At 42.3% G+C, this 12,473-nt stretch overlaps 1 protein-coding gene across 7 annotated transcripts in view; it reads left to right on the plus strand.

Moving 5' to 3' along the window:
• Nucleotides 1-1,589: 1,589 nt before the first annotated feature.
• Nucleotides 1,590-12,473, plus strand: part of CE1H17orf67 (chromosome E1 C17orf67 homolog) — a 32,837-nt gene continuing 21,953 nt past the window's right edge. For 4 of the 7 annotated variants that reach the window (XR_008294154.1, XR_008294153.1, XM_015088382.3 and 1 more), the window contains exons 1-3: nt 1,590-1,713; nt 5,002-5,204; nt 12,187-12,287. Coding sequence is in view for 3 of the 7 variants with exons in the window: in XM_015088382.3 (XP_014943868.1) it covers nt 1,676-1,713; nt 5,002-5,204; nt 12,187-12,287 (342 nt within the window). In the remaining 4 variants the exon portion in view is untranslated. Of the gene's footprint in view, nt 1,714-5,001; nt 5,205-11,011; nt 11,110-12,186; nt 12,288-12,473 lie in introns of those variants that run through there. The other 3 variants (XR_008294156.1, XR_008294155.1, XM_015088384.3) reach the window with 3 other exon arrangements.

The raw sequence follows: 12,473 nt of genomic DNA on the forward strand, positions 1-12,473 counted from the left end.
CCTGCGGCGCGAGCCCCGGGGCGCAGCAGAGGTGTGGGGTGGAACGCGAAGGCAGACGGGCCTGGGGGAGAGGGTGGAGCCGGGTGGGAGGGGCGGGCTCCGAGGGCGTGGCTAAAGGAGAACGGTGGGCGGAGTAACCATTAGGTGAGGTAGGTAGAGAGGATGCAGGCTTGAGCCGTGCCGGTCCGTAACCCACAGTATAGGAAGTTCTAGTATGAACGGTTTACGGTAAGCTTATCTATGACCTTCAACTTCTCCCACCTCCTTCAGTGGCGGAGGTGGGAGCTGGGACAGTTTTGAGTGTTGGGAGAAAACTGGCAATTTTGAGTATTATATACTGAAAGAATGGGACAATCCAAGTAAAAAATTGGTAGATGTCACCTGAGCTAGTTGTTTATTAAACCCACACTGGCTTAGGGTGAGCCAAACACTGTGCCAGGAGCCCCAGCTGCCACAGAGCGCCAGTCCTGTTGAAACAAACCCGACAAGAAGCATTACTTTAGACCTATTAAAAAAATGGTTTACTGCACCCCTGCTTCCATCTCTGCACTTGCTAGGCACCAGGCTGAGTTTATCATTCCCATTTTTCCAGATGAGGAAAACTGAAGCGCAGAGCGGTAGACAAACATGCTTGATGGCCCATAGGCAATGTTGGGACTGAGATCCCTTCGTTTTAACTTGGTCATCCAAGTTAGCTTCAATCCAAATTAAACCGTCAAAGAGAGAGTGTCTCTTATTTTGTTACATCTCTAAAAACCTTGCCTCTGGGGATCTTGTTAAAATGCAGGTTCTAATTCCCTTTCTTGTGGAAGTGGGGTGAGAGCCTGCATTTCTGGCACATGGTCAAATGATGCTGATGTTGATGGTTCCTGGGCTGCATTTTGAGTAGGGATCTAAAGTGTTTAACCATCTGGATTATAAAGATTGGGGGCAGACTGTGGTGAAGTGAGAAGACTGTGTGGCTTGGATCAGATGGATCCTGGACATACACATCTGTGAATCCTATTGGAAGCAGAGCCCTTAATTTAGTTTCGATTTGAAAACGTAACAAAGGATATACTTTAAAAAATTGAGGGGTTTAAAAAAATTCCCACTATAGAACATTTGGAAAATGTAGAAAAGTAAAAAGAGGAAGAAAATTATCCGTCTCTCACCCCGAAGACGACCTATGTTTGAACACCGAGGCATATTTTTTCATTATTTTCTATGGAAACTGTGGTTTATTTTTTTCTGCACATTATTTTGATTATATGGTAGATATATTCTCCATCTGGCTATTTTTTTTCATTTACAAAATAACTTTTCCATGTTTTTATGAATTTGTATATAACGGTTGCATAGTATTCCATTCTATGGAGATAGTTCACAGTTGTGAACTTACCTCTGTTTTTGGCCATTTGTCTCTCATATTTATATTATATTTGTCTCTAATAATATATAATGTTTGTATATGATTTATCATTCTCATTTTCCAGACAAAGAAAACTTGCTTGATATCATACAACCAGTAGTCAACCGAGTTGGGGCCTTGACTTCAGTTAGTCGGATGCCAAAGCCTACCATGCTCTGAAGCCAGGCAGGTGGCTCAAGATGTGGTCTTTTGACCCCCTACATCAGCATCATGGAAGAACGTGGATTCCCAGGTCTTGACTAGGTCTCTCCAATCAGAATTACAATGGAGCTGAGATTCTGCCTGCTTAACAAGTTCCCCAGGTGATCCTTTTATTTTCTTATTCAAACTTTTTGGGGGGGGGTTTAATTGTGAAATGTATCACATGTTCAAAATATCTAATGAAACATATAAGCACATATACGCAGTTAAACATATGTGCAGTTAAAAACAATAATGAAATAAATACCTGTGTAACCCACCACACAGGTTGACGTATTGAACATTTGGAGCCTCTCCTGTGCCCACCTGATTGCTAGCCTCATCAGGAAAGAACTACTCTCCTAATCTGTATATCCTTCATTCCCTTGCTTTTCTTTATAATTCTACCATCCCTAAAGTATTTCCCCCCCCCCCCAATATAGTTTTGTTTTGAAAAACAAGCCCAAACCTGGTCCTGAGGAGATGAGCTGAGTAGAGTCTGGGGCAGAGTCTGAATCCAGCTTCCCCGAGGAGATCCCCACCACCCCCAGGGACATCAGAAAGCATGGTCTTGGGAAGATTGCTAATCACAGTGAGGACAACTGAACAGGGCTGTAGTTTGAACATCAGGCAAAAATCTGGCTGGGAGAGGGGCTGCTTTCCATGTTTCCTTCTTAGCTGTTTAGGACTTCCTTCAGGTTCTTAGCACCTTGCTCAGGGAGAAAGGAGTATTCAGCTGATCCAGGAAAAATGCATAGGGCTGGGGGAGCAGGAACCTTGTCAGCTCATGGTCATCAAAGTATAAATAAATAAGAACCTGGCTCACCCAGACAGTCTGTCCTCAGTGTGTCTTCAGGTTGTGATGTAGGTCACACCTTGTGCCAAACTGGACTGCCTGCCCTCTGCATCGGAGCACAGGGGTCATCTTGGGATTTCCCTTCACCACTCTTCTGTTTGTACCTTCTGTTCCCTGGGTCCTGGCACTTGGCCTTTCTTGGTGAATTCTCTTGTCTTTCTGGAGCTCACCCATCAGTACCTTTAGGAACAAAGGTACATGGGAGGTATTGTTTTGAGTCCTCGGATGTCTACAGATACCCTTATTCCACCTTCCATACCTGATTATTTTTCTGGGTATAGAATTCAGAGTTGGAGATGATTTCCCTTCACAACATTGAAGACGTGGGTCCATTTCTGCTTGCTTTTAATGTTGCTGTAGAGAGTCTGACGCTATGCTTATTCCTGATCCCTTGAATGGGACTTGTTTGTGCTTCCTGGAAACTTGGAGAATCTTCTCTTTTTCTCTAGTGTTCTGAAATTTCACAGACAAGTGCCGGGTATGAGTCTGTTTTCATCTATTTTGCCAGGTTTGCTGGGTGCTTTCAGTCTAGCAGCTCATGTCCTTTGGTTCTAGAATTACTTTGTTAATTTCCTCCTCTCTATTTTCTGTGATCTCCTTTAAAAGAAAAGTTCATTTATTTATTTTGAGAGAGAGAGAGAGAAAGAGAGTGCATGCACAGGAGAGGGACAGAGAGAGGGAGAGGGACAGAATCCCAAGCAGAATCCAGCATCACAGATCCCAATGTGGGGCTCGAACTCAGAACCATGAGATCATGCCCTGAGCCGAAATCAAGAGTTGCATGCCCAACCAACTGAGACACCCAAGTGCCCCTGTGATCTCTTTTTAAAAACTTCTCTTATTTAGATGTTGAAACTACTAGACTGTCCTCTTTCTCTCTATTTTTTAAAATAGACTTTATTTTTTAGAGCAGATTTAGGTTCACAGCAAAATGGAGTAGAAAGTACAGAGATTTCAGGTATTCCCATGTCCCCACACAGGCAGAGCTTCCCCCACTGTCAGCATCTCCCACCAGAGTGGTGTATTTGTTACCAACGATGAACCTCCATTAACACACCATCATCCCCTCACAGTCCCTAGTTTGCATTAAGCCTCACTCTTGGTGGGGCAAATTCTGTGGGTTTGGACAAATGTATAATGACATGTACCCACAATTATAGCATCATACAGAATAGTTTTACTGCCCTAAAAATTCTCCGTGTTCTGCCTGTTGATTCCCGCCCCTCCCCCAATCCCCAGCCCCTTGTAACCATTGATCTTTTTACCATTTCCATAGCTTTGCTCTTTCTAGAATATCACATTGTTGGAATCATATCATATGTAGCCCTTTTGGATTGGCTTTTCTTCATTTAGTAATAGGCATTTAAGATTCCTTTGTTTTCATGGCTTGATAGCTCATCTCTTTTTAGTGCTGAATAGTATTACATTGTCTGGAATATTATTTATCACTTTATTTATCCATTCACATACTGGAGGACATCTGGTTGATTCCAAGATTTGGCAATTATGAATAAGGGACTATAGACCTCTGTGTGCAGGTTTTTGTGTGGACATAAGTTTTCAACTCATCTGGATAAATGTCCTCTCTTTTAAAATATTTTTTTTCTGGGGCGCCTGGGTGGCGCAGTCGGTTAAGCGTCCGGCTTCAGCCAGGTCACGATCTCGCGGTCCGTGAGTTCGAGCCCCGCGTTAGGCTCTGGGCTGATGGCTCGGAGCCTGGAGCCTGTTTCCGATTCTGTGTCTCCCTCTCTCTCTGCCCCTCCCCCGTTCATGCTCTGTCTCTCTCTGTCCCAAAAATAAATAAAAACGTTGAAAAAAAAATTAAAAAAAAATTTTTTTTCTCCCTTGCTTTGTTGTTATTTTTTTAAACCTCCCTCCTCCTCTCTCAGTATCTCTCTCTCTCTCTCTCTCTCTCTCTCTCTCTCTCTCTCAGTTTGGCTCTAATTTTCTAAAATAGCTATTTCTATTTTCTAAAATAGCTATTTCCATAGCTTTATCTTTGGATCTTTTTTAATTTCTAAGAACTTCTTTTTTGTTGTTGATTCGATTTTGGAAGATTCCTTTTTCTCCCCCAACTTCTTGTTCATGTTTCATGGGAGCAAAAATATCCTCTGAGAAATCAGAGGATAGTGTTGGATAGTTTTCTTCCCCTTCTCTCCGTGCATGGTCTCTGATGGCCCCAAGTTGCTTTTCCCTTTGGTTTCCTTTGTCTTCATCTTCCATGTGAGAGGCTTTCACAGATGTTGGGTGATTCTTAGCTGCTTAAGGTTAGGGAATCTGGGCTAGAGTGTCTCTTAGTCTCTCTGAAGCTTATCATCCCAACTGAGATCCCACAGAGAAAAACAACACAGATTTCAGGATCTCTTCCCCAGAAGAATCAAACTTTTCTCTCCCAGTTGAAGGCCTAGCACTTTTCCTGAATGAAGTGTAATATGACAGCAGCCTTAGAAGTGGTTTCACAAATTATTTGGTCCATGTTCCACTCCCCTAGTGTGTTTATTTGTACCACCGTACGTTCCCACACTTTGCCAGTACCCCTGTCATTCCTGTTTAGGTTGGAGAGAAGCCTGGCCCTGGCCATCAGGAATCTGATGCTGACCTTGGCTGTCCTTACCTATTGGGCAGATGTACACTGGGCCAATGTCCTGGACCCAGCACAGAAATTACAGCCTACTTGTGGAAGCCCGCAGCAGGCCAGAAAGGCTCCTGTCCAAGGCCAAACCATCTTGCCATTGTATTATTGCTCCAAACAGGAAGGTATGTGTTTGTGTAGAAGTCCTGAGGATATGAGAAGGGAAGCCAAGAGCACAGGGTGTGGAGATGGAGGGGGAATCAACTCCTACTGAAAAGGGGCCGTGTTTTCTTTTCTAATAAAGATGGATTTTTATTTCAACAATATATAGAATTATATGTCTTCATATGTGCTTGATTAATCTCTATGTTATTTGGCCATTCAAAACATTTTTTATGGACTTTCTATCGTGTGTCTGAGAATCGGGTGTGTGTGTGTATGCAAATATAAGCAAAGATGATTCACAAATCATCTTTCACGGATGAGAAAAGAAGGAATGGTAAGAATAGTGACAACACCAACAGTGGTTTCCAGGTATTAGATCCTTGCAATATCTGCCAACTACCTTGCATACACTTTCTCTTTTAAGTCTCAAAACAGGGGCACCTGGGTGGCTCAGTCGGTTGAGCATCTGACTTCAGCTCAGGTCATGATCTCACAGCTCTTGAATTCGAGCCCCACATCAGGCTCTGTGCTCACAGCTCAGAGCCTGGAGCCTGCTTCAGATTCTGTGTCTCTCTTTCTGTCTGCCCTGCTCCCACTTGTGCTCTGTCTCTCAAAAATGAATAAACATTAAAAAAATTTTTTAAGTCTCAAAACACCTTAAGAGGAAAGTTATATTGTAATTATTATTCTTTTCTTATAAGTGAAAAAGCAGTCATTTGGACAGTTAAGAAATCTGCCCAGTTACAGCTTCAGTGTGACCTAGGTACTAAGTTTTAGAGCTAGGATTCAAGCTCAGGTTTATTGATGGCTCTGTGCTCCACAATCTTGACCATTATACCACATGGCCTACCCAGTAGATATTCATTCACTTTTGAGTGAAGCTTCTGGCAGGACCCTGTGATTAGCTTAGACCCAGTAGCACCCAGTTATGGACATACTACCCATCTCATAAGAACCCCTTGTATTGGTTAGCTGTTGTCAGAGTGATGCTGTGTAACAAACCACTCCTAGACTCAGTGGCTTAAAATAACAATCATGTAATCTTAAGGATCTGCAGGTTATGGGCAACTGTGCTTTATGCTGTGGTGGCTGGAAACTAGGTGGGGCTAGGTTGAGTGAATCTACTGCAAGCTGTGGATCTGTGTAGGCTGAGCTCCTTGCTCGGGTACATCTGAGTTAATTTTGAGACCAAGGTGCGGGGGCGGCTGTCTGGAGGAAGCTCTTTTTGTAGCAATGGCAGCAATGCAAGAGGGCACAACTACGTGCACAAACACACTGCATATACCTTTGTCTGTGTTGTGTCTGATACCATCCCATTGTCTGAAGCAAGTCTCTTGGTTGAGCGCGAGGTCAAAGGGCGGGACTTCAAGGTCATATGGCAAAGAGCATGCATATGTGGTGGTGGTGAAGAATTGGTGCTAATGATTTAACCCACCACACCTGCCCAAACCTAACATCTGCCTGCACAGTGTGCCTGTATATTAACATGTATATTGTTCATGTACAGCTTACAGAGTTACTACTATAAAAGTTATAGAAGAATTATACACCATAAAAAAATAGAATTTATAGTCTAGTGGGGAAGGTAGACAAAAAAAAAAAAAGAAAGCAACTACAAAAAGGAATATTAGAAAATATTTAATTGACTCTGGGCCTAAAGAATGTGGACACATTATAATTCTCTTGGGACAGATTCAGCATCTTTCTTATTTATTTATTTATTTATTTATTTATTTATTTATTTATTTATTTATTTATTTTTAAAGATGTTCCCTTGTCCCTGAAGTTTCTTTAGCTGACAGAATTTGAAATCACTGTCTTATCCTTTTAAGAGAATATCTGGTGGGATGATGTTGGAGCTTGATGGTGTCAGGTTTTTCAGATCTTTAAACATCAGTGTAATTTGAGAATTCCTTTTATTTTTTGTTTTTTAAAGATTTTATTATTAAGTAATCTCTACACCCAAAGTGGGGCTCGAACCCACAACTCTGAGATCAAAAGAATTGCACGCCCTACTGATTGAACCATCCAGGTGCTCCGAGAATTCCTTTTAAGAAGAGGGAAGCCAATACAAATATCTGCTATGTTTGGATGCCTTGAATATGGGTGGTAGCATTCTTCCTGTTGGTAGTTGGTAATGCAGAATTTCTAGGCCTCAGCATCTAATGAAGACCTTCAGATTGATTCAGATCCTAGGAAAATAGTCTGAGGCACTGCAGCAACATCTCTCTCCATCTCCAGTGGATTCTCTGGTATTCCTGGCAGCTTCTAGAATAGTTAACCTTGGTGGCCTTGTTTCTTTCCCCTGACCTTGGATGTCCCTGGTTCTGCTCTCTAGTCTGCCACCTTGTGGAGCTTTTGGGAATTGCACTTTCAACTGAGAGCCCTGCAGATTCACCTGATTAAATTTAAAAAAAACACAAAAAACACACATTTATGTATTTTTGACAGAGAGACAGAGAGTGAGCAGGGGAGGGTCAGAGAGAGAGGGAGACACAGAATTCAAAGCAGGCTCCAGTCTCTGAGCTGTCAACGCAGAGCCCAACGTGGGGCTCAAACCCTCAAACTGAGAGATCATGACCTGAGCCCAAGTCAAACGCTTAACTGACTGAGCCACCAAGGCATACCCAGATTCACCTGATTGATCTGGCTTCTGCTTTCCCTGGGAATAAGGATAGGTGGTAGAAAAGAATTCTCCTTACTAGAGTGACACTCACTACAAAGTGACCTTGCTCTTTTGGTTTTCCTAAAGTTCCCCTTTTGGAACAATATGGGCACTAGCCCAGCCATAACAGCTGAAGAGCGCTCTCCACCTGAGACCTTGCACCAATATGCCGGGGGAAAGGGGGGAAGAACAGGTCCCTGACTTTCTCTAGTAGGACCTTTCCAGTCCACCAGAGGTTCCTTTTTTCTTTTTTTTTTAATTACAAAAGTAATACATGCTTCCTTAGAGCTTATAGTCCAGTGGAAAGAGACAGATTTTTAAAAGTAAACAAAGCCAGTATTTACACACTATGGTGTGTGCTAGGAGATGGAGTGTAATGGTAGTGGTGGGGAGTGGGCAGGGAACCTTCCTCAGGTTGGTGAAGGCAGGCTTGCGTGAGCAAGAGAACTTACAAATCAAAGCCTGAAGGATAAGAAGGATCCAGTCGTTAAAAGTGTGAGGAAAAGTATGTGCAAACGTCCTGAGGTGGGAAGAGTTTGTTAAGTAGAAAGTAACCATGTGTGGCTGGATTGCAGTAAGCTAGAGGGGTGTGGTTAGAGTAGGGCTGGAAAGAGCAGCAGGCAGAGATACCACAGGGTCCTGTAGTGCATGGTAAGGATTCTGATTTTGTTCTCGGTCCAGTGAGAAGATAAGAAAGGTTTCTTAAGCAGGGAAGTGATGAGGTCCATTTCCTATTTTATATTTCTATTTTAAGAAGACCATCCTTGCTGCTGCATGGAGAATGCATCAAAGTGAACAGGAGGGGAGGTTGGGAGACTAGTTGGGAGCCTGGTGTCAGAAGCTGGGGGAAGAGTAACAGTAGCCTAGACTCAGGTGGTGGCCAGAGAGAAGGAAGGATCTAGACCCATGCCACCCAATATGGTAGCCACTAGCCACATTTGGCTACTGAGCACTTGTAATGCATGAACTTTTACATAAAATATATACTGTAGTTTGAAGACTTGGTGCAAAAAACGTCAGAAAATATCTCATCATTTGCTTAGTTTTATTATGTATCGACATAATAATATTTTGGGTATTCATGATACATAAAATAGAATATAAAAAAATTTCATTTTTGGGGGGCACCTGGGTGGCTCAGTTGGTTGAGTGTCTGACTTCGGCTCAGGTTATGATCTCGCGGTTTGTGGGTTCGAGCCCTGCATCGGGCTCTGTGCTGACAGCTCGGAGCCTGGAGCCTGCTTCAGATTCTGTGTCTCCTCCTCTCTCTGCCTCTCCCCTGCTCATACTCTGTCTCTCTCTGTCTCTCAATAATAAATAAACATTAAAAAAATTAAAAAAAATTTTTTTTTTACTTAAAAAATGTGGCTACTAGAAAAATTTTAATCATGTATGCAGCTTGCATCTGTGGCTCACATCATATTTTTAGCAGACACTCCTGATATGGACAAAAGTTACTGAATTAAAAAAATACTTTTGTAGTAAATTTACATTGGACACATTAGAAATTTCTGGCTGGGTATACATTTTCTTTTTCTGGCCCACTGAAAGTATTTATTTGATAAAACAATACGGTTAGTGTTCGATTCAACCACAAGAGCAAAAGCAACGACAGATTTGACAATGCACATAAAAAAACCACAAGGTACATAATGTGACAAATATCTATTTCTAAAATAATGCTCCTAAAATTCCTCAGTTACTGAAAACTGCATAAAAACGGAAGGACGTTAATAGCAACCGAGAGCATAAAACTGAAGATCAAATTCTGAGCAACTTTGCTGACAATGCATGATTTTTTCCTCTTGTTTACAATTTGTTCAAACTGTCCTTATACCAGCAGAGTGGATAGAACATTCAGGTTCAATATCAGTTGCACAACATTAGCATCAATTCGGACAACTACAGAGAGAACATTGTTTTCCTCTGAGCTGGGCAAAGTGACCACAGAAACAGCAGACCATTTCTCTGACTCGAGAATCTCATCCCTGTAAATGCCACATATCTTCCAGACATTTTAAAGAATATATTTAATAATTTCTTTATGTAACATTTATAGATGATTTGAATTTAAAAGAACTTCAGATTACTGAGATTTTATTGTCTTTGTAAAAGTAACCTTGAGTCTGAAATGGGCTGCTTACCTTTCTAATGGGCAGCAAATTGCAGGAGGCCCTCTTGGGCATAATGGGAAGAGCAGTAGCCTTTGAAGAGAGGAGAATTTGGCTCTACATCAGCATCCATAGTGTGTGAACTTGGATATGGTTTCACCTCTCCAAACCTCACTTCCTTATTTTTTTTTTTTAACATTTGTTTATTTATTTTGAGAGAGATAGAGAGCAAGTGGGGGAAGGGCAGAGAGAGAGAGAGAGAGAGGGAAAGAGAGAATCCCAAACAGGGCTCGAACTCTCGAATGGTGAGACCATGACCTGAGCTGAAATCAAGAGTCAGTCTCTACTGACTGAGCCACCCAGGCGGCCCTCACTTCCTTATTTGTAAAATGGATATGGTGCTAGCTGCTGCTTATCCTTCATCTTTAATCACAACCACAAGGTAGGGACTGTTCCTCTGTACAGGGGGGGAGACCAAAGTTCAGAAAGGGTAAGTGATTTACCGAAGGTTACGTTGCTAGAAAGAGGTGAAGCTAGGACACGAACCCTGGGTGTTCTGGCTCTGAAGTCAGCTGAAAAAAACATTTTCCCCTTTCCTATGCTCCTTGCCAATTTCCCTACCTACCTCTGAAACTATTAGGAAGGTCAAACCTAATTAGTGAATGGGCTTTGGAGAGATGTCATACAATGTGCAAATGTAAGAGACGGTTAATGAAAGAGATGAAAACAGGAGCAAAAACAGACACTCACAAACCAGTGTATGATGTAGCTGCGTCTGTTTAAATGAAGTCAGTATCACATGTTGCTTTCTCTAATTCATGCTCTGAAAGTCACATCACAGAGGGGTGATTTCCTTGCTCAGGATGAAAATTTATAGGGATTCGGAGGAAAAGTTTAGTGGTCATACTAAAAACTCAGAGTCAGATGCACTTAACATCATACCGTAAGTGTAGTTAGTCAGAGCATAAACAAGTGTGGGGGGGTGAGGGGATGGGGGAAGTGGAGTTGGGGGGGCGGAAGTGCTTCCTTTAAGTAGGCTGGCCCATTCAGGGGGCGTTCATTCTGCAAGAGGCTGAGAGCGGAACAAAGACAGGATGAAGAAGCTATTTGTGCTTGTCCTCTGCCTCACCTTACTGACTTGCTTCTCAGGTGAGCATGAACTCTGAAAACAGCCGTTTCTATGCTGACATGACAAGCTGGGATCAGTCTATTTTATATTTGTAAAATATTTTTTTCATTTCAAAGAATATGTAATATATAATAATTCAGTGCTTTTTTTTCCCTCCCTAAGAGCAGGCTCCCAGAATTGCTATCATTAGGGATAATTAGTTTTAAGTCTTTATTTTTAAATTTTTTATTATTTTTTTAAAAGTTTTATTTATTTAAATAATCTGTGCACCGATGTGGGGTTGAACTAATAACTCAGAGATCAAGAGTTGCATGCTCTACTGACTGAGCCAGCCAGGTGCCCCTATTTTCTTAATCTTTAAATGTATTTGAATATTAATTCTCAGAAATGCTGATAAATCTTCAACTATACTGTCTTTTAGACTTCATACGACATCATCAAAACTTGACAGACTTTTATTTGGTGATATCATTTGGAGTTCGCGCGTGATTATCAAAACTTAATATAATTTTATCATGATACCTTCTTTGAGACATCATGTGTGATTATCAACTTTAACACAGTCTTGTTCTCACGGAGAATCTTCCGGTAACAACTTTTAGCTGATTTAGTGTTTTGGGGATTAGAAAAAAAAAGAAAAACCATCAAAGCAAAACTAAGGGACAAGAAACACATTGACCAGAGAACTGAAGAAAATGTGTTTTAAAAAACTTACTCAGGGGCATCTGGCTGTCTCAGTTGGTGGAACATGCGACTCTTAGTCTCGGAGTTGTGAGTTCGAAAGATTACTTAAAAAAAAACAAAAAAGAAAAAGAAAAAAAAATCCCGTATTCATTAAATTAGCACCCACTTTTAAAGAAATGCACCGTTGCAATAGGTAACTATGTTTACGTTGTGCGGCTTTGGCTCTGAGTTAGAAACAATTTAGAATTCTCCTCGGAGCTCTCTGGAATGCCACGTCCTTTGGGACAGGTCCCCGTGAAAGCGCTTTTGTGTTTGACCGAAATCAAACTTGCAAATCCTTCGCCTTGGACTGTGAGATGGTGCACGAGCTCCTGTTGCGAGAGTCCCGAAGGCCCCTTCCCGACTTTTTTCAGGGGCCTCTCCGATTCTGACGGAAAAGCAGGCCAAGCAGCTCCTGAGATCCCGACGGCAGGACAGGCCGAGCAAACCCGGGTTCCCTGACGAGCCCATGCGGGTGAGTGCCGGGCTCCCGGCTATTGGAAGGGAAAGTGTGATCGCTTGAATGCTCATTCACTATGAAACCGAGCCAGGTGCTGGCCCCACTCCAGCGTGGGCCACTAGACGGAGGTTCTGCCAGGTCTCAGGTGTCAGGTTGGCCTCAACCTTTTACTCTCCCCTTTTCTCCCCCCGGAGGCTCGAG

Source organism: Acinonyx jubatus, chromosome E1 (assembly GCF_027475565.1).
Source record: "Acinonyx jubatus isolate Ajub_Pintada_27869175 chromosome E1, VMU_Ajub_asm_v1.0, whole genome shotgun sequence".
Classification (NCBI taxonomy): Eukaryota; Metazoa; Chordata; class Mammalia; order Carnivora; family Felidae; genus Acinonyx; species Acinonyx jubatus.